The sequence below is a fragment of the Panthera uncia genome, chromosome A2 (assembly GCF_023721935.1).
Source record: "Panthera uncia isolate 11264 chromosome A2, Puncia_PCG_1.0, whole genome shotgun sequence".
Taxonomy (NCBI): domain Eukaryota; kingdom Metazoa; phylum Chordata; class Mammalia; order Carnivora; family Felidae; genus Panthera; species Panthera uncia.
In genome coordinates, this window is record NC_064816.1 from 69,775,379 (window position 1) to 69,802,766 (window position 27,388).

Here is a 27,388-nt window from a genome sequence, read left to right on the forward strand (position 1 = left end):
TAATTTTCTGCCTTAGACATTGTACACTGGTTATATAAAATGTTAGCTTTAGCAGAAAGTTAACAGTGAACAGTATGTAGGAACTCAACGTACTATATTTGGAAGTTTTTGTCAATCTAATATTACTTAAAAGAAAAAGTTTAACCTAAATAAATCAACAAATAGGGTAAGTCACCAGGCCAGTCCAGATTCCAGGAAGAAGGAAATAAAGTGCATCTCTTGATAGGAACAGAGGCATGTGCATAGAGGGAAGGAGGAATTGATGGTGACTATCTTGGAAGATTATCTATTACAGGCACCCCGAGTAAGAAAAAAATGAGTATGAGCAGTTCCTTTCATAGAGAACACATTATCTGGTGGGTGAGAATATGTCTGTCCAACAGATATTTACCGTGGATCTCCTATAGAGTAAGCATCATGATAATTCCTGGAGATACGATGGTGATGAAAGAACCCACAAGGATATTATCATTTAATGGGAGAGCACGATTGGTGACCAGTAATTATAACTCAGTGTGTGATAACTGTCACGCTCAGGCAAACACAGAGGACTGAGATGGTAAACAAGATACAGAGCTCACTCCCAACTGTGGAGATCAGAAGCAGCTTGATTCCCAGATCAAGAGACAAACACCAAGATGTACTTCCTGCTCCCCTCTACTCTGATATCTTGAAAATGCTCCAAACCAAAAGACATTGTTTGTATGGCTCACTGCTGTATCTTCTCACGGGGAGGGGGGGGGGGATTACATTTTTCACTGAATTTTCTGATTGAGTAGGTTTTTACACAAATGAGTATCTTCCTACTAATACAGTTTTTAGCTCTTGCTAGGGTCATCAGTATCATTGTAGACATCTCTCATACTTCTTCCACCTTTCCAAGGAAAATCTGAAAATGGGTATCCCTCATTTTCCGACATTTTCCAGTGATCTCTGATAAGCCGTAGTTTATTTACACTGGAATGTCCCTCCGTCAATGCCCATTAGGTTTCAATACCACTCTGGCTGTTGTCCAGCGCAAGTGATGTTCATCTAAGTGGTTAAACCCAAGAGCTCTTCCTTCTCTCATTTTTCTCAAGCAGTGGCCTCTGGGAGAGCTGCTTTGACCTACTTCATCAGCCACTTTATCAGGACTCCACTTTACCTTTAAAAAAAACTAGAAATGGCAGTTTGTATTTGTACGTTTACACACAGAAAAATATGCTGGGGTGGGGAAAACATTTTAAGATCTTAGTTCATAAAAGGATATATTCTTAGGACTTTTAACACGCGGGAAACTGTAATATCTCCCTGAGGTGGTAACCCGAGAAGACTTTCGCGAGGGTTTTGCTGACAACGTTTGAGCTCAGCTGACCCTCTTTGGAACCTTGTTATCTTTAGATCATTAGCAAAGGTTGAAAATACTTGGACTAGGGTCTTTTTGGTCCTGACGTGTCTTGTCCTTCACGCCTTTGCAGATTCCGAAAGTCCTGGGCCCTTGAGCTTTAGGGATATGCTCTGAGGGTAGCATCCTGGTAATCACAGCAGGTATCATTTAGTCCCACTGAATGTGGTGGACTAGAGGACACGTGGATGGCCCACTCAACACGATGCCCTCTTCAGGAGCATCCGCTAGGCCCTCCCAGGCAAGTTTGTCAAGTCGGTTAGTACATGTAAGTCTACCTAGAATAGCACTTTACGTACAGTGCCTACTAGATGTTGTTGTTAAGCATCAAATGTAACCCCAGTCACAGAATGCATGAAAAGACATGCCAGCTGAACTATAGCTGCTATGTGTCCTAAGAAAGTAAAAAGATTATAATAAGAATTCTTATTTTACAGGGATGAACGGGGTAAATCTACCTCCATTCTGTATAGGAAATAAAAGGTAATAACTGACGAGTGGCAGAGTCTTCTTCCTCCTCCAAGGGGGCCTATTCTAGGTCTGAGGGCTCGTGCTCCAAGCTAACAAACCTTCCCTCAGTTACTAAACCTTCCCCCAGAAGTGCACCCACTCAGAGACCCACCAAGCTAGTCGCTTCACCTCACGTCCCCGGGGGTTACACGAGAGTCGCTGTGCACAATGTTGAGTTTCCACTCCTGTCATCTCCCCATGGTTTTGTCGGTGAGTTCAGCTGAGCACCACCTCTGCTTGCACACGGAACCCACATCCTTTCATCTAAGCTCTCCCAGAAAGTGAAGCTGGAGAACCAGACACAATGTTTGGGACTCAGAAGATGGGAAACATGGGCCCAGAGACGCAAGCGTCAGGGATTGGATATTTCCGACTCTGTCATATACTTAAGAATCGGACACTAGTTCCCTCTGGTCTCAGACCTTTCCCATTGCATAGTTCAGCAAATCAGGCTGAGAAGATCCTACGTCACTGGGCACTGTTTCCAGAGGTGACCTGTGGGTCACTGCACTTCTGTCCTGTCCTCTAGTCTTGTGCCAGTGCCCGTCTGGTTAGACAATAGCAGTGCCATGCCTGTATACACAAGCCACCCTAGACGGGGAAATATAGTTCATTTTTCTGCCCCCAGAAATAGTGATTCTTTAACAGTCCTCTCAAAATGGATGCTACGATTATCTTGACCCTCTCCAAAGAAAGAACACAACAATGTTCATTGATGGTATATTTCAAAGCTTCTGTCAAGAACAGACAGGAAGTTCTTTGTAAAACCTAAAAACATAAATCCAAGACTCTCAGGGTGAATGTGTGTTACACATGTTGCCATGTCTCTTACCAAGAGATGCTATGGAAATCCGAGTTCTTCTTTGGGGGTCACGGAGAGGTAAAGGGGTGGAAAGAAAGACATTTTCCTATGGCAGTTTCACATTAATTTCTTTCCTCTCAACATCTTGGCTGTGTGCTCTGAAGCGGAGTGTCTTGCTTCATGGCGAGCACGTGTGCAGAAGTTCTGGGCAAGAGGAAAGGGTGCGGGCAAAGGGATGAGGAGCAGGAAACATTGTTGCTCCCATCTGTGTGGTCAGGAGCCAAAGAAACCAACTTGAGTTGAATAGACTGTCATGTGGTTAATTTGCAAAGAAAAAGAAAGGGTGGACGGTTGGGGGGGGGCGAGGGTGGGACGGGGGTGGAGGAGGGATGTGTCAAAGAGTGTTTCATCTTGTGGAAAGAAGAAAGCAAAGGTTGCTCCGAGGATCCACTCGCCCTGTTTAACAGATGGCAAAACCAAGGTAAAGGAGAAGGCAGCAGGCCTCTGGAGGCCATTTGACTAAAATGGCAAGCGACAAACTACTCACTCCCACCTAGAGACCGAGAAAACCCACCGTTTCTAAGAAAGAGCAAGAAGCGGAGCCTAGTTGCTGGAGCAGAACCATTGTCCATCATGCCCTCCCTCCCCTTCCTCTGAAGGCTCAGTAACCACAACAGTACGACCCTGGCTGTCACAAAGTCTAAACTCTGCTCTGTATTGTATTTTATTTATTTTAGTTTTTTCTTAGGACGGAGGGCATGGGACAGGCATGGACATGGCTGAGGGCATTGCCACAGCCCAGAGTAGCATTTGGAACACTCCTTCGTTTCTTTTCCTGAGTTTCGGGGTGGGTAGGGGGCAGGGAGGGCAGCCACTTATTAATTCAAGATAGCTAGTGGAGGTGAAGTCATGGCCAGAATTACTGCTAGTTATCTTCCAAATTACTGAGCTAGTCCTATTTTTTCTTTTATTTAAAAAAAATTTTTTTTAACATTCATTCATTTTTGAAAGACAGAGAGAGACAGAGTGCAAATCAGGAAGGGGCAGAGAGAGAGGGAGACACAGAATTCGAAGCGGCTCCAGGCTCCAAGCTGTCAGCACAGAGCCCAATGCGGGGCTCGAACTCACGGACCGCAAGATCATGTCCTGAGCCAAAGTCAGCCGCTCAACCGACTGAGCCACCCAGCCGCCCCAGTCCTATTTTTTCAAAGATCAGTCACAGGGTTGGGGATCCATGCTGTGTAACAGGGATGTATAACTCTGCGCAGAAAAGGGGAGAGAAAGAAGATAAGAAGAAAGCAGGATGGAGGAAGAAGATAAAAGGAAGAAAGAATATTATTACCACTGAGAAAGGAAGGAAGGACAGGAGTTTCTAAGAATGAGAAAAAAAGAAGGTAGGAACAGTGGTAGGTAGAAAAAAAAAAGGGAAGAAAAAAAATGGAATTACAAGGTGAGTTTTTTCCTGTCACTTTAGACTTTCAAACAAAGGCAGAATGCCCTATCAGTTTACTCCTGGTGCTGTAAAAAATATCACACATTTAGTGTCTTCAAATAATACAGATATGTTGCCTTATGGTTCTGGAGACCACAAATGAGTCCAAAATAGGTCTCACTGGGCTAAGAAATCAGGTAGAGCTATGGTCCTTCTGGAGGCTCAAAGGGAAAGTCCACTTTTCTTTCCTTTTTCATCTTCTAGAAAATGCCCACATTCCTTCATTTATTTCCATTTCAAATCTAACAACAATTGGTAAAGTGTTTCTTACATCACATCCCTCTGACATTGACTCTTCCACATTGGAAGGACCCCTGTGATTACACAGGGACTTCCAGGATAATCCAGGATAAGCTCCCCATTTTAAGGTCAGCTGATAAGCAATCTTTATTCCCTCTTGCAAAGTACAGTGGCATATTAGTAGGTTCTGGGCATTAGGACATAGGCATCTTTGGTGGGCCATTATTCTGCCTACCAGAGCCTTTTATTAAGAGTATTGTAAAATATGGGGTGCCTGGGTGGTTCGGTCAGTTGAGTGTCCAACATTTGATTTCAGCTCAGGTCATGATCCCAGAGTCATGGATCAAGGCCTGCATCAGGCTCTGTGCTGAGTGTGGACCCTGCTTGATTCTCTCTCTCTCTCAGCCCCTCTCCCTCATTTGTGTGCTCGCTCTCTCTCTCTCTCTGAAAAACAAAACAAAAAATAAAATGGAATGAAATAAAATAAAATAAAATATTGCCAAGAGACAGAAGATTGGACAAGCATTTTAATGTTATGGTCTTAAGGAATAGGGAAATAAAGGTATTTCTCAAGAAAGAATATGAAGTGGGTGAAATCTATTTCCTGCAGTGTTTGAGCTCCTTCTAGTGCTTGTCCTTCCCTCTTGGCATCTACACCTCAGGCTGGGTTCATAATGCCATGGGTTCACCAGACTCTCCGGAAAAAATGCAACCTTGGGTCTGTCTGACCTGGGCATGCTTTCTCTTTTCCTTTCCTGCTAATCAAATTGACATATGTCACCTCTTGTTTTTTCCAAACTCTCCTTTTTTGTGTGTTTTCCCCCTCTGGTGTGTGAAATAAATTTATGTGTGCAAAATGTTCCCATTCGTTTGTCTGTAATACCAGAGTGATACTAGAAGACTTGTTTTTGAATGGGTGTCAGGGGAAACATGTCTTGGAGTTGCTTAATCACCACTAATCTCACCACATACATGCCCTGCTTATAGCTAGTTTAAAAGTGCAGGGCCATTTGCACTCAGAAGATAGCTTGGTATGTCTATATACAGAAACTATTTAAGAATCTTGTAAGAGTAGCAATTTATAAAACCTTCAACCCTGGTAGAATTGTAAGAAATTTTATCCTGATGTCTGAGGAAACTTCTACACACCAGTATGAGAGCCTTGGTGATGTATTTTTTATTTTCCCTAACTGCTGTTGGCAATAGAAGTGTGTACCCTTTTATGTTTTTAACGTTTTCATCTTCCCTATCGAATGATGAATGTGCCAGTCCTGGTACCACAAAATCGAGAAGGAAAAGAAGGGCGCTTGATATTCTGGCCTCGTAAGGATCATTGATACTACAATGTTCCAGGTGAACAATCTGTTTTCTTTAGGCCCACTGCATCTGAAGAATCTCATCAATTGTAAGAGCTTGGTACAGCAGAGAGTCTCCCATAAATAGAGGCAAGTGCAAGAAGAATCTCATAATCTTGGGAACAAGTTTGAAAATGAAGAGCCCAGGGTCAGGGGATGTTTTTCCCACTCATTTCCTTTGCTGGTTGAGAATTCATGGAGAACAGTCAGAGGAGAGGCAGAAGATCTGGACAATCTGTTCAGCTCTAGGCTGGCATTCTTTCCCAGAGCCTTTAAGCCCACTATTTGGAGAATAAGTCCTATGGACGAAGGCAAAATTGAGCTATGTGGGAGAATGGCAAGCCAGACTCAAATTGACAAAGCTTTTCAAGTAGACAACGTGCTACTGTCATGGGATGAAAGAGTCCATGTTGAAATATCATATTTAGGTGAGACATGAGTGGGGTGGATTTCCCTGAGAAAGGCTGAAAGTAGGGGTCATGAAGTCTTCGTGCAAAAGCCCTCCATTGTGGGGCTATCGGGGTTAGGTGGCCTAGTGACCTCATATGAAATAGCCTATATGAGACCGCCTATGTGTGTTTTTTTAAATGTTTATTTATCTTTGAAGGAGAGAAAGAGACAGAGTGTGAGTGGGGGAGGGGCAGAGAGAGAGGAAGACACAGAATCCGAAGCAGGCTCCAGGCTCTGAGCTGTCGGCACAGAGCCTGACGCGGGGCTCGAACCCATAAACCGTGAGATCATGACCTGAGCCAAAGTCGGATGCCCAACCGATCGAGCCACCCAGGCGCCCCCCTCCTGTGTTTTTTTTAAATCAAGATTGTACTTCCATGGGGCACCTGGGTGTCTCAGTTGGTTAAGCATCCAACTTTTGCTCAGGTCATGATCTCAAACCCTGCATCAAGCTCTGTGCTGGCAGTGTGGAGACTGCTTGGGGTTCTCTCCCTCTCTACCCCTCCCTCACTTGTTCTCTCTCTCTCTCTCTCTCAAAATAAACAAAATAAACTTAAAAAATAAAAGATTGTACTTCCAATTCCTAGGAGATGAATCGAAGACAAAGGAATACCAAATAACTGGACTAGTCACACACAATTGGTCAATGTTCATTTCTCTTCTTCTAGGGAAACATTCTGAATATCAGAGTGCATGCTGGAAAATATCATGCTTGATTAACCAGAAAACCATGGCAGCAAAAAGTTGAAGGAAAAAATCAAGAGAGGGAAGACTAGCTGCTTGTGGACACACCCTCAGTTCCATAGTGATTAACCCACGAAGTTTCGAAGAATTTTCTAAGTCAACCTCAGACACAAACCTGCCAGAAGGCGGGCCTTGACACACACTGAACTTGAGCATATGGTCTCTTAGTAGTGTGCTCAGCTTTGGGAATGTGTAAGAAAATAGGCCCTGATAATTAAAACAGCACATTTGTTTATAAAGCATAACTTGATCTGGGCATATTGCTAGAAATTTTAGCCAGCGCAATGCTTCTTTCAGGACTAATTATTGATCTGAACTTGAAATATATTCTAAATGACTTCTCTCACTAACTCAGTAGAGTAAATGCTTTCCGTTGGGTAACGAACAGTTTCAAAGTTCTCTTGGATCATTCTGAATTGTGTAGGTGGAATCTGGATACATTTGTCTCCCATGGTAACTCTTCTATGGATGAAAACTACAGTCTCGATGGATTTCAAGGTTTTAGAGGCATTTTGTGACCTAGTCTGAACGATCGATATCGTCCTACACAAGGCTACCCAGATAGTTAGGGTTACTGTTCAGTAATCAAGCAATTTGCATTTCAAGAGAATCTACTTGAACCAGCAGGAGAAATGATGAATCTGTTTTTCAAGATCATGTGGTCTTGCCAATTCTCTGTCATCCCGTCTTTTACCATTTTCATTGCTAATTGTATCTGGCCTGAAGGGAATGTCTCCAAATGTGTGTCTACGGGTTAGCCATAGGGAGGAAAGCACTGCAAAAGGCATGAAATTACCGTTGTATGATGACATTCTAAACAGCAAAAGGCAGGAGAGCCTCAGAATAAAATGTTCACAAAGAGGAAAGCGGGGCGCTCCTCTCCCAGGAACTAGTAGGCATGCTTCTAAAAAGTCCCACGACGCCTGTGAGAAGACATATTTCCTTATTTATTTGAAATCCTTGATTCTAGAAACCTACTGGGGCTTACAGCATAAATGGCTCCAATCACTCCAATACAAAAAGAACACAAAAGGAAAACTAACTATGACTCACAGTTTGAAAGATGAACATTTGTAATTTAACTTTCAGTTACCACTTGGGATGTCATGACATGTCTTTAAGATACGCGTGCTTAACAGTCGTGAACTGTGATCATATCAGGATGTGATCATCTGATCCCTTGGTCTATACCTTGGGCTTTGGTGATTGGTACTTTGAGAGATGACTGATCCCAGAACATAATACAAATCAGCTACTAACTTCTGGACAGAAAATGTTTTCTATACTTCAAATTCTCTGACAAAAACTTAAATATGTAAATGCAAATATTTAATATTAAGGCATGATGTATTCTTCTACAATGAGTGCTCAGATTATATTCTCCTATTTGTCATTATTTAAACATTATTTAATACTAGTCATTTGACATTCGTTTAAAAACCTGTTACATTTGTACTTGGCTCAAAATAAGGTACTGATCAAAGAACCACTCTTCACTCCCTAATGCAGATAGACACATACATTCCAAAATGCATTCATGGAAATTGATTTTCTGCCACATGTCATGAAATGATCAGAGAAATACAACATAAAGCAAATATTTACCCCCATGGAGAGAAAGAAGCTCAGTTTTATAATGGACATCAGCAAAGTCCACGGTTTAAATTACAGATTAACAAAGGGTTCATGAGCTCAAAATTAAGTTATTCTGTTTAAAATCAATCACTGAAACTGTCATTCTACTTATTGCTTTGACTTCCTAACAAAGGTTTAAATGAGGACTTTATGTGCAAGTAGAGAACGGCAAGAGATCTGCTCTTTTTCAGACCTGCGTGGGCTGGAGGGGCAAATGTTTGGGCGATTAATGTAATTAGAAAGAGGAATGTATTTTTCCAGAAAAAAAAAATCTTTACAAAAAACCCCCACAAATTCACAATTAACCTATTATCTGGGTGGGGTGGGGGGAAATGGTAAGGAGTAAAAGGTGGGGTACATTTAGAAAGCACGAGATGCATTGATACCAGAGCCATTCTGGAGGCGCCAGGCAGGAAATCTGGAATTACTCTAACTTCTCTTTGCAGAGGCAGGCACCAGAACTGTGGAGAAGGGTCCAGAAAGACTATTGCTTTTGCTAGTGAAGTACATTCAGATTGCGGTTTTGAGAAGGCATTTTTCGTCACTGAGCTTCATGTTGGGTCACCACTCCAGTGCTGAGCAGCTCCCCAATGGCCTTGTCATCGTATCTGAGGACCTCCTTCAGGACGCGCGTCGTGTGCTGCCCAAGCAGGGGAGGCGGCCTGGCCTCTGACATGTCGAACTTACTGTATCTCACAGCTGGGCCTGTCAAAAGAGGAGGAAAGCAGGAAGCCTGTTAATGACTAACCCTATGAAATTAATTACCCAAGCAGCCTGGGGTGTTTTCAACGAATGCCAAGAATATGACTGCCAGTTACAACGGTGTAGGTCCACCATCATTTTGGAAAGACGTGTGTTTTCACATGAGGCTTTTCCTGCCTCAGTCTCGTTCAACTGTGCAGTGGTCATCTGACCTGCCCCCATCATGCAGGGGGCGGCATGTACACGCCCAGTGGGTGCCAGGATCGTTCCGAAGTCGCCAGTCCTGTTGCAGAGGCGCTTAGGGGTCCGTCACACAACTGGGCAGGCTCTCTGGATCCAGACGAACCGTGACCGCAGGTACACAGTGTCTCTCTGAAGCTGGAAACCTGAGCCCAGGTGGAAGGGGGTCTAGCAGTTTATTATTCAGGGTCGAATTCAACAGACTGCAGATCAACTAAACTTCTGCCAGACCCTGGTGAAGCCTTTTGGTGGTACAAGCTTCATTGTCAGGGAGATTTGGGTTTGCACATCAGCTCCCCTACTCTGTGGCAGAGCCGTCTCGGACAAATTGCTTAAATTCTCCGAGCCTCATGTTCTGCAACTAAACTGGGTATGATCACGTAAGGGTTTAAATGAGATAACGGAGGGGTGCCTGGGTGGCTCGGTGGGTTGAGCTTCAGACTCTCGATTTCTGCTCGGGCCACAGTCTCGAGGTTTGTGAGTTGGAGCCCCCTGTTGTGCTCCTCGCTGACAGCATGGAGCCTGCTTGGAATTCTCTCTCTCTCTCTCTCTCTCTCTCTGTTCTTCCCCCCACTTGTGCATGCTCTCTCTCTCTCAAAATAAATTTTAAAAACTTAAAAAAAATTATTAAATGAGGTGATGGACAAGAGGCACACACTAAACATTCCCTAATCCACGCCAATGCACGAGACTGGCCGGCTACTATGAGGAAAAAGCTGCCGCCGAATCTCTCTTGACACGGACAGAGCTGGGGGAGAAGGCAATTTATTGCCCTCTGTTTGCTGAGCACTGAGCCACTGTAAACCCGGAACTCAAACGGTACTTTCAACACCTACTGGAGATGGATTCTATTATCCTCCTTCTTCATTCACGTCAGGACAACAAAAGCCCAAAAAGCTCAAGTTTTGCTCGAGGTCACATGGCTAATAACTAACAGCACCAGGATGCTGGCTGTCCTTCACATCTAATTTGGTTAGGCTTTGGGAAAACAAATTAGATAGTTGCAAGAAGACTACAAAACAGTACGTTTCCATCTCTTAAAAAATTCTCCAGCCTGCTCCCGATTTGGGGAGCGCAAAGGAAGAACACACAAAACCAAAGCGCGTGTGGGTAACAGAATGTCAGTTAGTAAAGCAGCAAATGTGCTTCAAGCTCTCCAGAGAATCCCATTAATAAAAAGTACTTTTGTAGAAGCCATTGTCGATGATAAAGAGGACACAGACCTCCCCAGCCGGTCAAAAGCCACACTTTTTTTTTTTTTATGTTTTTTTATTTTTGAGAGAGCACAAGCAGGGGAGGGGCGGGGGGTGGGTGGGAACAGAGGATTTGAAGTGGGCTCTGCGCTGACAGCAGCGAGCCCGATGTGGGGCTTGAACTCTCAAACCGTGAGATCGTGACCTGAGCCGAGGTCAGACGCTCAACTGGCTGAGCCACCCTGACACTCCAAGCCACGTTTATTTATTTATTTATTTTTTTAACGGGGGAGGGGCAGAGAGAGAGGGAGACACAGAATCGGAAGCAGGCTCCAAGCTCTGAGCTGTCAGCACAGAGCCCGACGTGGGGCTCGAACTCACGGACTGCGAAATCATGACCTGAGCTGAAGTCGGATGCTTCACCGACTGAGCCACCCAGGCGCCCCCCCCAAGCCATGCTTTTGTGTCAACACACACCATCCACTGTGGACAAATGGCAACTTTCAGCTGCTGGCCAGAGTTTTGTTTCTCTGAAGCTCAGTGAAATTCATTTCTTCTCCTCACACTTCTTTTTATTGTTTTAAATTATATTTACTTTTTTTTTTTCCTGACGTGTAGTGGACACACGTCGTTACATCGGTTTCACGTGTATGACACAGCGAGTCAACGAGTCCGCCCATTATGCTGGGCCTGCCACACATGTGGCCACCCCCTGACAGTGTTCTCCCTGCTGTGCCTTTCATTCCTGCCTCATTCATTCCATAACTGGAGGCCCGTACCTCCCAATTTTCACCCATTTTGCCCATCACTCCCCCTTCCCTCTGGCAACCACCAGTTTGTTTTCTGGCTTTAAGGGTCTGTCTCTGCTTTTTGTTTCTTTATTTATTTGTTATGTTTTTAGGTTCCACGTGGAAGCTCACGCTACCTTTTAAAATGTCCCAGGGAAGACTGTTTTTTTTTTTTTTTTTTTCACTGGTTGGTCCCTTTTTCAGTTAAGGAGCACACGTTGGGAGGCAGGGTTCACTACTCTCACGAGAAGGCTGATCATTTGATGTTTCAGGGATGTGATCCTTACTCACCACTCTGAGTCCGTTCCATTTTGACATTAATTAACAACAGTTTTAATCGAAAATTTGTCTTTCGAAAGAAGGATGCCACTGAGGGTATAGGCTGAGGTCAATGTCATGTGACTCCTTCCTAACAGAATTCCTGGAGCGTGACTACCAGCTGGAAAATAGTCACTTGACTACACTGAGAATCTGGGCTGGAACTCGCTGCTGGGATTGCTGCTGGTGGTTGTAGCACGACAGCTGCAAATATTTCATAAGAACCTGGGATCGATAACTCAGCCACCGTGCAGTCCTGTTAGAGAGCCTTCACAACAATCCTGGGTGGACACTGAAGTTAAAGGAGACTTTAGGTACAGGCTTAGGGTTCAGGTTAGGGAATGAGAATAATCTGTCCATCACCCAGGTAGGAAGAGTCAGTTTCCAAATTTGGTTCTGTTAGGTTCAGGAACTTGGGTTTTTAAACAAAATAATTTGTCAGGGGAAATCCACATAACATAAAATGAACCATTTAAAAGTGAACAGTTCAGGGGCACCTGGGTGGCTCAGCCGGTTAAGCATCTGACTTTAGCTCAGGTCATGATCTCACGATTCGTGGGTTCAAGCCCCGCGTCGGGGTCTGAGCTCACAGCTTGGAGCCTAGAGTCTGCTTCAGATTCTGTGTCTCCCTCTCTCCCTCTGTCCCTCCCCTGCTTGTGCTCTCTCTCTCTCTCTCTCTCTCAAAAAGAAATAAACATTTAAAAATAATAAAATAAACATAAAAATGAACAGTTCAGGGGTGCCTGGGTGGCTCAGTTGGTTTAGCATCTGATTCTCGGTTTCAGTTCAGGTCATGATCTCAAGTTTTGTGAGTTCAAGCCCTGCAGTGGGCTCTGAGCTGACAGTGTGCAGTCTGCTTGGGATTCTCTTCCTCTTCCTCTCTCTCTGTCCCTCCTCTGCCACCCTTTCTGCCTCTCTTGAAATGAATAAATAAACTTAGAAACATTTTTAAGTGAACAGTTCAGTGGCATTTAGTACATTCGCAATGCTGTGCAATGACCACCTCTATTTAGAAGTTGCAAGATGTTTCCATCACTCCGAAGTTAAACCCTCTGGGCCCGAAGCAGTTTCCCTCAACTCGGCCCTCCTCTAAACCCCTGGCAACCACTAACCTACTTCCTGTCTCTGGATTGATCTATTCTGGATATACCTATTCTATACAAATAGAATCATTCAATATGTGACCTTTTGTGTCTGGTTTCTTTCACTTAGCATGTTTTTGAGATTCATCCACCTTGCAGCATGGAACTTTGAACTTCCATGCAGTGATGGTATAAGGGAATTCTTCAGGTCCAGCCATACCAAAGGGCATTCCAATTTGTGTTACTCCCACTAACACTATTCTTTCTTGGAAGCTTCCAGATATACACTAAAGACTATGCTACCAGTTTGGGATGAAGGGTATTTAACAGTTTGCACAAAAAGTCTTAAAGAATTTAGAATGGTTTTACTACATACCATTTACTAGAATGGTATTATTAAAGCACTAGAATGGTATTGCTTGGTTTTTAGAATTGCTGGCTTAAAGACACCTGGAAGATACTGTATGTTTGGAAAGCTTATGCTTCTCTAAATAAGTGTATATTATTGAGGAAACCATATCACAATTTAATAAATTGTATATGTTTTTCCATAAGCGCTGTCATAAACCAGGTATTTTGCATATGGTTGAGTTCAGAACGATTCTGAAGCTGGGGTTTGTTCATCTAATTTAAGATCAAAATATAGTGTATATATATATCTACTGTACTGGCAATTTTCAAATTGTAATTTTTATACATTTTTAAAATAATTATTGTTTTGCCACGTGGTTTATTAAAAAACAAAAATTTATAGTCATGTGTATTTTTGCAATGGAAATATACATATATATATATATGTATATATATATATATAGTTAAGCCATGGGACAATTAAAAGTGATATCCAGATCCCAGAGAAAGCTAACTTCTCATGAATCAATTGAAATCCCCTGTTCTTGCAGCCCTGTGCAATTATCCTGTGTACCAGGGACATCCTTTCCAGTCGAGACTTTGCACAAAGGGAATAAAGGGTTCTTAAAATACATTTGTCTCAAGAAGTAGAAAATGCTTGACATAATTATTTACATCTAAGGTCCAGAAAGAATGAATAATTTGATCTTCCATTAAAAAAAGATGAGCAGATAAGTCACATGTTCTTAAATTACTTTTTGGCAAAGTAACATCTATGTTCACATATGCTTTCAAACACTTGCAAGCTGTGTGATCTTGAGAATTCTTAACGTCCCTGAGCCTCAGTCTACACATTTCTAAAATGAGGTTGACAGTACCTATGGAGGGTTGGTTTGAGCATTTGGGTAACATAACATGGATAATATTCACTGTCAGCAATAATCCAAGAAATACATATGAAGATAATAAAATAAGGTAAAATTTTGTTTGTAAAATTAGCAAATCTTGTGGCTATTTTGGTTTGTTTTTAAGAGGTCAGTGACAGGTAGGAGTATAAACTGATACAACCCTTCTGGAGGGAATTTTGTCAACTCAGTACGACGAGTTTCTTGGATGGAGAAATCCTGCTTCAAAAATTTTCTTCTATGGATGTAATGAGGAATGTCGACAAATTCTATAGGCAAGAATCTATACAAATTTCCAAATACATTTTATATTCTTAAGACCTATCTCCTTCCCACAGAGCTTTCTAATTTACAATTTACAGGCTGTGAGGGTTCTCTGTGTGGAATTCTGTATGTATTTTTTTTTAAAACTTCTAGCTTCCAAAAGTGACCTTGTTAGGACCCGGTGTTTAGCAACTCTTTGTCTCACATACTGCTCCCATAGGTCTATCTCCAACCCCTTTCTTCCGGATGAAGAGGTCACACAGTCACAATTATCAAAAAATATTGGAATATATGTCCAAAACTTGGGCACTGGTCAAATACATTATAGTGCCTCCAAACGATGGCAACCTGTACAATAATTTCAAGTTGTATTTTGTGGGTCTTTGAACACAAATATTATCTTCACTCTCTCCTGAAGTACCACTCACATAAGAGTTTAGAAGTTAAACAAATATAAAACTTCAAGAGTAAAGAAAGTGGGTGGTAGCATCACTGGTGAATAGGATATTACAACAAAGTTAAGAATGACATGGATAGGATAATGTTGATGTGTGAAAAAGAGCGAGAGAAATCTGAAGCCCAGAATATTCTACAAGGAGACTGAGAGGAAATGGGTATTCATTGGCCCATTTCACCCCCCAAGAAATTCTGAACTTAAAATCCGTGGTGAGGAGAAAGGTCTTTTTACTTTATTATTTTTTTTAATGTGTATTTATTTTTGAGAGAGAGACAGAGAGAGCACAAGCAGGGGAGGGGCAGGGAGAGAGAGAGACACGGAATCCAAAGCAGGCTCCAGGTTCATGAGCTCCGAGCTGTCAGCACAGAGCACGACGTGGGGCTCAAACCTACAAACCATGAAATCATGACCTGAGCCGAAGTCGGACACTTAACCGACTGAGCCACCCAGGCGCCCCGAGACAGGTCTTAAAATAGAAGTAGAACTTAAAGCGGAAGGATTGAATGTGTTAGTTCAGACTAACTTACTAGTTTGTACTTGCAACTAGAAGGAAAATGAAGCTTGCTTTCAAGTTTCTAAATGAAAATGATATTCAACCTAGAACTGCATATCCAAACAAATGATTAATCAAGTGCGAAGACCTTTTGAAACTTTCAAAGATTAACTAAGTTTACTAAATAATTTCTTGATGTTGAATCCAGTAAAACATGGGAGTAAATGATGGAAAATTTTGATACTCAGTGAGAACCAACCAGGGAGCACAGGGAAGGAAAGTCCCAGGATGACAGCTCAGACCAAGACAGTCAATAACGTAGAAATGGAAGAGGACAGAGACATTCAAAAGAGGAGTCTAAGAAAGCAAGAAGAATGTTAATTGTATAACTAGAATAACTTAAAGATTGGAACAATGTAATAATAAGATAAAATTAGGGGCACCTGGGTGGCTCAGTCGGTTAGGCATCTGACTCTTGGTTTCAGCTCAGGTCATGATCTCATGCTCTCATGAGTTCAAGCCCCATGTCAGGCTCTGCACTGGCAGCACAGAACCTGCTTGGGATTCTCTTTCTCTCCCTCTCTTTATGCCCCTCCCCCACTTGCTCCATCTCTCTCAAAAGAAATAAATTTTTAAAAAAATTTTAAAAGAAGATAAAATTACATTATACAAGAAAATAATAATTAAAAACTCTAGAAAAACGAAATTTGCATAAGAAAGAAAAGATCCAAATATGAAGCAAATTATAATGTGGCAAGATTTTAAGTAACTGATGGAACACAAAGAAAATCCAGTTGACCTTGATGCCAAGAACATCTGGGTAGTACGTATTACCTGTGCATCCTCTATACCAGCACTAGGCATATTGTATTCCACTGTCTACTTAGTTGTCCGTATCTCCTGTGAGGGCAGGAACATGCCAACTGGGTTTATTAATGTGTCCTGCATGCTTTTTACGGTCCTATGAAATGAAGATAATGGCAAACATCCTTTCTTAAACACCTATAATGATTGTAGATTGTGGTTTCTTAAATGCTTTTTTATTTATTTTTGAGACAGAGAGCACAAGCAGGGGAGAGGCGGGGGGGGGGGGGGGGGGGACAGAGGCTCATAAGCAGGCTCCATGCTGACAGCAGCGAACCTTATGGGGGCTGAAGCTCAAGAACCATAAGACTGAACTCATGAACCGTGAGACCTGACCCAAAGTTGGACACTCAACCGACCGAGCCACCCAGGCACTCAGCTGCTCTAGATTGTGTTTTTTATTTGCATTATCTCATTGGAATTTTCAGTTTATAAAATAGAGACCCTTATAACTCTCATTTTATGGATCAGAAAACTGAGGTCCTTTAAAGGGTTAGTTTGTCTAAGGTTAAGCAGCTAAATAAATAATAGAACCAGGACAAGATCTGTGTGTCAGATTCCATGGGGCATGCTCTGTCATTTGACATAAATGTATTGAATTAATGACTGCCAATAATTAAAGGTATTTGAATAAGTACCATTTATGTCATTTTAATTAGTTTTTCCACTAATTAAGTCTACATATAATTTTTTAGTATTTATCCCTGTGTCAAGATCTTGGCCCTATGAGCTAGATATATATTAGCAAAAAAAAAAAACAAAAAAAAAAAAACAAAAAAAACAAAAAACCATATCTGGTCCCTACTCTCATGGAATTTATATTCTGATTTGAGAAACAGACAACAAACAAGCAACTAAATAAATAGCTAAAATTTTATAGAAAAAATAAAATTGCTTAAAATCTAGCTGGAAAGAAAAGAATATTATAGGCAGAGTGGGGAGAGGCCAGGGTAGCAGGAAAGGACTGTTCTAGATGGAATGTGTGATAAGGCCAGACTGATTAGATGATCCTTAAGCTGAGCCCTAAATTGAGCTATCCGTACAACTAGTGGAGAAAAGAAAAGTCCAGGCAGTGTGAACAGGTTTGATGTTCAAGAAACTAAAAAAAAAGATCCAATGTGGCTGGAACTCAATTTGGCAGGAGAAGAGAGATTCTAAATGAAGTTGGAGGAAGAGGCAGAACAGAGTGTAGAAGAGGATTTAGAAGAAGCAAAGAGTTCAGAAGTTATAGTCGTGAAGCTAGATCTTATTCTGAGTTCCATGGGAAGCCACTGGAGCTTTGAGAGCAGTGAAACAACACTCGTGTTGCCAGGCAGAGAGTGAGATGAGATGTGTTTGGAGGTTGCTGTGGGCAGACCAGCAAAGATGGTGGTGGCCCGGACTGGGGTGGTGCCTGTAGAGTTTGAGAAAAGTGGATGCATTTGAGGGACATGTTGGTGATAGGAATGAGAGGGCTTGCTGATGGATTACATGGGCCGTGGGGAAGAGAAGGAGCAATGGAGAATCCTGTGTTTCTGGATTGAACAACTGGTGGGGCCATTTGCCAGATGGGGAAGACTGAATGGATTCTGTATGGACAAGTTTGGGTGGAAGCAGAAGTCAAATTCTCTTTCTGACATGCTGTTTGAGGTGTCTGTGAGATAGCCAAGGGGAGAGGTGAGTGGGCCATTAGTTATGCGAGTCTGGAATTCAGAGAAGATTTGGGGCCAGGATATACATACATTTAAGAAGCCACTTACCATCTAAATGTCCATATTCCAAAACACTGTATTTTCATGGTAACTGTATTTATTCCAACGTCCTTGGTGCTGAGGTTTTATTTTTATTTTTTTTTAAGTTCATTTATTTTTGAGACAGAGAGAGACAGAGCATGAACGGGGGAGGGGCAGAGAGAGAGGGAGACACAGAATCGGAAGCAGGCTCCAGGCTCTGAGCCATCAGCCCAGAGCCCGACGCGGGGCTCGAACTCACGGACCGCGAGACTGTGACCTGAGCTGAAGTCGGACGCTCAACCGACTGAGCCACCCAGGCGCCCCGGTGCTGAGGTTTTAAATGAGATGTTTGCGCAGCCTTTTCTTTACTAAGTTCTAGCTCAGTATCTATCACATCAAAATGTGTTCTGTCCCCAGGAAGCAAAGTAAATGAATAAAAAGCTAATCTCGACAGTCGATAAATTTGGAGAAAAATGCATTTCTTAAAAAGGGATTCCATATTCTTGGGCTTAAACAAACACATTTCCATTGACCTGACAGCAGAAAACACGGCATTTTTATTTTTGAAGGAACTGTGAGTGTTGTTCCCCATAGAAAGAGATGGGAGGGGGGACCTGAGTCATAGCCACCTGGGGATAAAGTAAGGTGGGAAAATTTTTCCTCCGCCTTAATAGAGGAGGTCAAACTAAAAAACATGGAAACAAATGGGCACATAACTTGGTACCAAATCTGCAACCCCAGGTGCTGTCCTTTTGAGGAGACCACCTAGTCTAATGATTGGTGGTCAAGACCATGGGTATCCTTATGCCCTTCACCAGGAAGGGGGCTGGGTGGCACAGCTTGTAGGCTGTACCCATCTCTAAGTGACGACTGTGTGTGTGTGTCCCCTCACACAAGGGATTTCTAGGAAAGCAGCAATGACCTGTATTTCAACTTCTATTGCATTCTGTGCATGCGCTTTCCTGAGAGGCTGCACTGATAAACTTCATGGACTCTAGAGTTCAAGAGCTGGAGGCCGACACCATGCAGAGGCAGGGGAGGAGGAGTCGCATCACAGCCTGCAAGTCAGACATGGTAACGTCTGAAACTACTACTTACTGAGTCCCTCCTCTAAACCAGGCCCGGGGCTGAGTACTTTCTAGATCCTCACGATCACTGTAGGCAGTTTTTTATATTTATGAATGCATTCCATTCCTATATCCCCAAAGAGCAATATGTTGCTGAGAGAGGTTGTGAAATGCATGTAAGAGCAGGTATAGCAGGTGCACATATAGACCTGCTGACTTTGTAGCCATGGTTTTTGACAAGTGATATGGCAAGATGATGAAGAGTGTGGGTTCTGGAAGCAGAGTGTCTAGTTTCACATCCTGGCTCTGCCATTTACTAACTGTATCTCCTCGATAGCGACCTAATCAGCCTGTGCCTCAATATCTTTCTCTGGAAAATGGGGACGATAATAGCACCTACCATATCAAGTTGTGAGGACGTAAAAAAAAAAAAAAATTCTTCGAAAGTACCAGAAACACAGTAAACACTTAATACATGCCAACTGCTATCATTTTCTTTCCTTCTCTTCTCCAGTTTGCCTTAACAACTTAGATTCCTCAACAGAGCCCCGGTCACCTCCTACTTCAAGACCTCCCAGAACACTGACAAGTTAGCTGCATTTGTTTTTTAATGTTTATTTATTTTTGAGAGAGAGAGAGAGAGAGAGAGAGAGATGGGTGGAGAGAGAGGGAGACACGGAATCTAAAGCAGGATCCAGGCTCTAAGCTGTCAGCACAGAACCCAACACGGGGCTCGAACTCACCAACCATGAGATCATGACCTGAGCCGAAGTCAGGTGCTTAACCGACTGAGTCACCCAGGTGCTCTGAGTTAGCTGCATTTTCAGTTCATGGCAGCAAGTTGGGGATAAAAGTGTTAACTTTTAAAAATTCCTTTAGAGTCAAGGATACAAATATTTCAAGGGAAAGGAAAAGGGAGAAAGGAATCAACCATTACTTAAGCACATATTACATAACAGACACTTCTCAAATGTTTATTTTGTTCATTCTCCATTACAACCCCTTGAAATAGGCATTTTCTTCCTCTTCCTACAGATAGCAAAGAGAAGGCTAAGGAAGGTTAGATTACCCATGTCACACATCTGATAAGTGCACACTTACTGTTTTCAACAGCATCAGAACCTACACCGGAAATTAATTTTATACTCCTTTAGATTTTAACTAGGTATAGGAAAAGGAACTTGGAAAACATGGAACTTCTTTGACTTATTTAACAAACACTATGCGCCAGACACTATTTTATGTGCTTGACACATTTGATTCATTCAGCCCTTAGGATAATTCCAGAAGCTACTATTGTCATCACCATTTTACAACCAGGGAAACTGAGAGACTTGGTGGGGAAGTCACTCGCTAGGGGTCACAGAGTCAGTAAGAAGAAGAGCCAGGCTTCACACCCAGTCTTGCTCCAAATCCCCAGTCATTGCCAATGGGCCACACTACTTCCTGGGCAGCAAAAGAAGAGGGGGTTAGCTAAGGTTGAAACTGAACTCAGGCGCCTTGGGGTAGAACATGCCAAGGACAATTTCACATTTCATCTTCTGACCAGGCTGTTCTCTCCGTCTTTCTAGATTACAGTGCCTCCAGATACCTCATGCACTATGTATTCATTACTACCTCATCTTTTCAAATTAACTTGTCATATGCCACTAATTTCCTTGTAGGAAGTCCCGGGATCAGAGCAACATCAATACATCCCCAATTTCCCGTGTTCCTGACTCAGGCAATGTACGCTTCTACCCGCCCTGAAAGGAATGAAGTCTTCCCTGTGCTCTCTGTGGAAAGTTATCTGGTTCAAGGCCCAGGGAGGGTCCAGTTCCTGGTGTGCCAGAAAATTCCTCAGACAAGCCCTGTGGTGTTTTCCAGCTGTGGTTTGAGGCCCTTCAGTAACAAGACCCTGACTATTTTGTCTCATCTCCTTTTAGAAAACTTCCATGATTCTCTTAGGCTAAAAAGGGAACTACCCAATCTATGCAAACATCCCAAGCTACTCTAACTATATTCAGAATTCAAGCTACATTTCTATAATCCAGACCAACTTAATAATGTAAACAGTTGCAGGAAACAGAGGTAGCCAAAAACATGTGGGAAACCATAATGAATATTCAAGTAATGGGAACATAATATCACATCATCATCATGAGGGAAGGGACCTAAACAGTCCTTTTTTCCAGAACTCCATGCACCTCCCGTCTTGATGATGCATTTCTAAAGTGATGAAACAATCCATTGCTCAACCTCACAGCAAACTGGCAAATGGTCAACGCTAAGGGTTAAGTTAATTAACATAGCTGGCCTGTCCAATCATAATGAAAGCAAGAATAAAAAAAATGATGCTAAGTGTGTGGATCTTTTTTTTTTCAATGTCTGATATGGGTGTCAACTTTTAAAAATATCATGAATACTTAAAAGCAAACATCTGTTTTATAATATATGAAATGCTATATCAAACGTTTTTATTTTGACTTCTTTGGCCCATCTCTAAGATACATGCTGTAGATACCATTTAATCTTCAAGGCTTACTAGTGTACTAAGAAGCCAAACTTTATTTTGCTGAAAATAATGATAGCTCCAGTACCGAGTTGTTTCACAATTTCCCCTCCAGTGCTTGAACTCATCATCATAACAATAACAATATTTTTTATATGGCGCCTCTCAGCCATAGCATCCAAAGTGCCAAATGGAGCCACACAGTTAGAACACAGTAAGCCCATTAGATGCGAGATAAAAACAGATAAAGCCATTTAAAATAGCATGGGTGACGGGGGAAAAGCCATAGAGAATAAAAATGGCTTTGGACTTTTTTAACAAAAGCACTCAATCTGTGGCACTGCTTTCGTGGTCAGGCATCCCAGAAACTCAAGGCAACATGTGGTTTGTACCACCAACTGGGATAGGGCACCCCTAGTCTCATTCAGAGTTCACAAGCACCATTTATCATTACTGCGGTCACAAATTTTAATTCATTATTTTGCAACTCAATAAAAAATTCTTCAAGTGCCGCTACCTGTAAGGTAAGAGTATATTTTCAACTGTGTCTATGACCCTGTGGTAGTCGTGAGTGTTGTCCATCGATTTTCCAATTCTCACCTTCCAGGAGTATGCTGGCATTACATGCCCTAACCCCTGTGATGTTGGACGAGGCCATGTGACTGGCCAACAATCTGTGAATAGAAGGGCTGTGTATGCCACCTCCAGGCCAGAACACTCAACTGCTGACTTAAGAGCCTCTGGGTCTCTCTGGTGCTGGTGTGGTGACTTGGCAGTGTGTGATATGGTGACTGCTCCACCAGTCTGGGGCCATTCCAACCCACGATGGACATATACCGTGAGCAAGAAATATATCTGTGTTGTTGTAAGCCAGTGTTACTTGGGAACTGTTACTACAGCATAACCTAGCCCACGAAGGCTGATTAGACGCCTCATCTTTAATCCAGAGATCTGTTTGCTGCGACCAAACAAGGGACCCCTTAAGCCTCAGCACTCCTTTAAAAAGCAATCAGTTCAGATGGCCCAAATACTTTGAAACTCTCATTTTGTGTGTAGCCAATTTGGACCAGTGGAATGATGATAACAGCTATTATGTATTGAGTACTTACATGTGTTAGGCATTTGGTAGAATGCTTTCCATATATCACCTTGCTTGAAAGACTAAATGACTTGAAAAAGTAGGATTATTATTACACCATTTTATCGACAAGGAAAGTGGGGTTAAGTAACGTTATCAAAATTACACAGCCGGTCAACTAAAGAATTTCGTTACTACTTAGGCTGCCTAAATACAAAGTGCATGCTCGTTAACACTGGGATGTATTTCCTCCCTGCATAATGTGGAAGAAAATCTGTTCTCATATCAGTGGCTGAATAAATACCATTCTTTGGCAGATGGTGTTATAAAGCAGTATTGTATTATAAACACTTATATATTTCATGATTGCTAATCCATTAAGGCATTTATCTTTCATTTGAAAAAGAAACAGGGCGACTTGTACTTGATTTATCTATCTTGTTCCAACCCACTGAAATGTCATAGTAGATTATCCGTTTCCTGCTGGAAAAATATATGGCCCATAAGGAAATGCTATTCATATTCATTAACAAACACGCCATCTCCCCTCAGAGTGTGCTCCCCAAACCGGTGGCTGAGGTCCCTGAAAAATGCTGGACTAGAAGAAGCGCTCCCCTTAATGCTTCTTTCCAACATTTGTGTTTGCTTCTAATTATTTTCAACACTTCTGCAAACACTAAAAAGGGTGAAGAAACACCTTGCTGACAATGTGCGCTTTGCCAAAATAATCAATTCTCCCACTTCTTTGCCTTCTAAAATTCAAGTATCCAATACAAGCTCTTTGGGTGCATTCCCAGGATTTTGTTTGGTTAGACTTCACCATGGAAAACAAAATTGGTTCAGCTGAAGTCTGTAGCCAGAACATTTTAAGCTTCATAGACCTTCAAAGTAGTGACCTCCTCCTCACCTCCTCTGCCTCTGTGCTCCATTAAGGAAAATACCGGAAGAAGTTTCCAGTCAGAGAAGCCAGATTGCATTTCGATTCAGTTTTGAGGGGAGGAACTGAACAGAGCTGGAGCAGGTGGTTATTTGTGGCTCTTACTACAAATGAGCTTTGAAAAGTTCTTCTGTAAACCTCTGAAGGTCTTTCATAATTTAATAAAATTTTTCTGTGCTTCTTAATCTCTGTCTTAAAGGAATCAGCTTTATATCTACCGTCTTCGGCTTTGCTTTCCCAAGAGTGTCTGAGATCACACAAATCACAATCATAGCCCAAGCAAATGGAGGATCCAGAAAATTAGGTCCCCAAACTTGCTGCTGGGAAAATGCGGATGTGTTGACTCTTTGCCACAAGAATTGATCTTAATTTTTCCCTTTCACTTTATTGCTGACGTCCACAGGGAAGGATTTTAGAAAACGCTTTCCCTCTATGCCCCTATTTCCATTTTGGCATGTTCATACTCTCAACCACCTTAATCGTCAGCCTTGCCTTGTAAACTTGCTATCCCAGTGCTCTGGCCTCTGAAATGCCTCTCACATATTCCCATACTTACCTTTCCTGCCCCCTCCTTGGGCCCAAGCACTCTGAAACAGGAGGGCTTCTTGCCTAATCTTTATTCCCAGCTCTTCCCTCCAGCCCAACTGCGCTCATTCTCTCCTGGCTCTGACTCTGTGCCAGCCCCTTTGCTGACCTGGAAGGTATCTCAACATGGCCATCCTCAAGCCCATGTTATTCTTGAGGCTCTGCTCAGGCTAATTTGCTGTTGAGCCTTCCTTTTGTTCTCACAGGTCAAAGGAACATCTCTCTTGCTTGGTTCCCTCCAACATTTGATCTGTTTTTTCCTCAATGATGTATCTCAAAGTCTGATTGTATTACCTCCTGTGATCTTTTTTGAGACCAGAATTAATGTTCTGCTCATCTTGATCTTTCATAGCGTCTACCACCTGGTGAGTGTCCAGTAAATAACTGAAGGAGTAGACAAAAAAAGAAAAAGCCACCTAACTCGAATCCTAGATTAGGAAACAAGGCCACTAGAAATATGTGAAATACGGAAGGACAGAAACGCTAATGCTTGTTTACATGGTGTATAAATGGAGTCATCCTGACTCCTCTTTCTCTGACACTGCATAACCAAATCATCAGCAACTCCTATGGGCTCTACCTTCAAAATATATGCAGAATCCAACCTCTTTTTTTATAAACATCCTGGATCTAGCCACCATCACCTCTTGCCTGGATTTCTGTGGGAGCCTCCTATCATGACTCCCTGTCTGCATGCTTACCCTGCAATATATTATCAATAAGGCGGCTGGAGTCATCTTTTAAAACCCTAAGTCACATCACATCATTCCTCTGCTCAAAATTCTGCAAAGCTTTCTTTGTTTCATTCTTGACAGAGGGCTCTGAGATTCTGCATAATCCACCTGCCTCCCCACTAAGCTACCCTTGACCTCCCATCTTACCCTCCCCACTCCTACCCACCTGCTCCAGGAGAGCTGGCCTTCTTGCTCTTCACCAAGCATGCTCATCCTTAGGGGCTTTGTTCCAGCTGATCTCCCTGCTTGCAACGTTTTCCCTTCTGCTATTTACACTAATTATTCCTTTAAAGCCTTCACTTCTTTGCTCAATGAAGTCTACTCTAACTACCCCACTGGACATTTTAACCTGCCATTCTGATCCTGCCACTTCCAATCTCCTTTACACTGTTTTACTTTCTCTTTTTTTCCATCGTACTTTTCATGTATGTCCACTTTATTTGTCTCCCTTTGCTAGGATGTAAACTTTATAATAGCAGGGAGCATTGTCTGTTTTCCTCAACAAATATTTGCTGATTGTGAGTGAGTGTGTGAGTGAGTGAATGAATGATTTCATTCAACTAAACTTTGAATGCAGTTCTCAAAGTTCTAAAACAATGAAACTCGAAGTGTCCATAGCCTCAGACCTCAAGATTCTAGCGAAATAAATCCTGTTGAATAGACCCCAAAGCAAAGTAAAACCCTATTGCTGACTATGAGCCAAAATACTTACACACAAACAGAAAAGTGCTAAATGCAGTGTGTTTGTTCTCACTACCTCTGGGTTATCCAGTTGTGCAACTTATAGTTATGCTACCCATGAAGACAGACACCTGCAATATTCCAAATATGAAACATTCCAACAGCTGTGCAGAATTTTTTAGTATCAACATTCATTTCATGGATTGGGTACAAACAGGTGTTCAGAAGAATTTTGAAGCTCCATGAGGGCAGGAATCATACCTGCTCTGTTTGCATTGTCTCCAGAAGCCAGTAAATTGGGATGCCCAATACGTATTTGTTGAATGAATGTATGCCTGAAGAAAAAGGACCCCTATATTTTCAGAAATAAACAAGGCAGTAAAAGGCAATTTCACTGTTCACAAAAAGAAAGGTTTTACCATCTGGATGTTGGTACAATGATACCAAATTTTATCTTAATTTAATTTGTTTAGAAGTTAATTTTTTATTTTGACAATAATATGTAGGACTCTATGAACAATGTAAAATAGCTCAGGAAAACATTGTCAGACTCAAAAAAATATTTAGTCCTTCTTGGAAAAACATAAGGTCTTTGGATTTTTAATGACTATTTGTTTTTCTATTTGGAAAACATAAGTCTTGGTTTTATTTATATGAGACTATAATTTTTACAATTGCACATTAATTTAATTTTGTTTCCCATGTTTCTTTGCTAGTGGGTGTTGTAAATTTCACATAATAATAATACACGCCTGTTGTGATACAGAAACATTTTCCTACTTATTGATTCTTCTCCCTTTTTCCACATTCTCCTTGTTAGCTATTTATATTGGTGCCTACAAAATGCCCTGCTGACTCTCTTGCACATTAATTCTATGGTTATTCTTTCCTACTACCTTTTGAATTATTTAAATGTATTTAACACACAAGGTAATAAGGGCTATTAAATATCTGAAGTGTTGTTTTCATTTTCACAGTTTCATTGTAAATTTGAAGATGGTCATTTACTTTTTTATATGTTAGTTAAATACATGGGTAATATTCTCTTTCCATATAAGAGCTCCTTGCACAGCTTACAAGAACACAAACTTTTCTTCTGCTAAGGGTAGAGTTGGCTGTTGTTTATGAAATGGTGAGGATATCCTCAATCCATGCTGAGTGGGAAGACATTCTTTCCACATTGGAATTTCATTAATTTTGCCTGAGTAATAATCCAGCTTAACCAAATGAAAAATATGAAGCATTATTTCTTACAAATAAATAAAACTAGACCAAAGATGTCTTGTAAATCCATAAGAAAACTTAATAATACACACAAGTGGATTTTAAATAGTAAATCAGTTCTTTCCTACAAAGGGTACTCTTTTGTGTTTCAGCATGCTTATTTTTAGGAACATTTGAAACATTTCCTGTGTAATCATCATTAAGTCAATAATTTGTTCAGGGATTTGTCTTTAACAAGATAGCACAAAGATAAACTTCAAAATGATCCTCTAAGTATCTAAGTGATCATACCTTCAAAGTTGATGAAAACCAAATTTAAAATTACTACTTAAAGTTACTATTCTCAGGTCTCTAAATTCACAAGGTCCATAAAACCAGAAGACCTGGTCCCAGATTATAGATTATCCTGAGTTAGAAAGTCTTTGATGAGCAGTGATTCAGGGATAATTTGTCAAATGTCAATTTCTTAACAAAAATAAGTACATAAGAAAAACTTTAAGTAGAAGGTTTCTACAAGACATTTCGAACCATGTGAAAGAAAACGGGTAAGCATTATAACAATAATGTGTGGTAAATTAAGAGTCCTCTCTGGATTAAACTTTCCCTGAAA

At 41.6% G+C, this 27,388-nt stretch overlaps 1 protein-coding gene across 2 annotated transcripts in view; it reads right to left on the reverse strand.

Annotated features, from left to right (window-relative positions):
• Positions 1–7,918: 7,918 nt before the first annotated feature.
• Positions 7,919–27,388, reverse strand: part of SUGCT (succinyl-CoA:glutarate-CoA transferase) — a 768,020-nt gene continuing 748,550 nt past the window's right edge. For both annotated transcript variants that reach the window (XM_049642763.1, XM_049642762.1), the window contains one exon: positions 7,919–9,317. In XM_049642763.1, the coding sequence (XP_049498720.1) occupies positions 9,154–9,317 (164 nt within the window). In that variant the 3' untranslated portion in view covers positions 7,919–9,153. The remainder of the gene's footprint in view (positions 9,318–27,388) is intronic.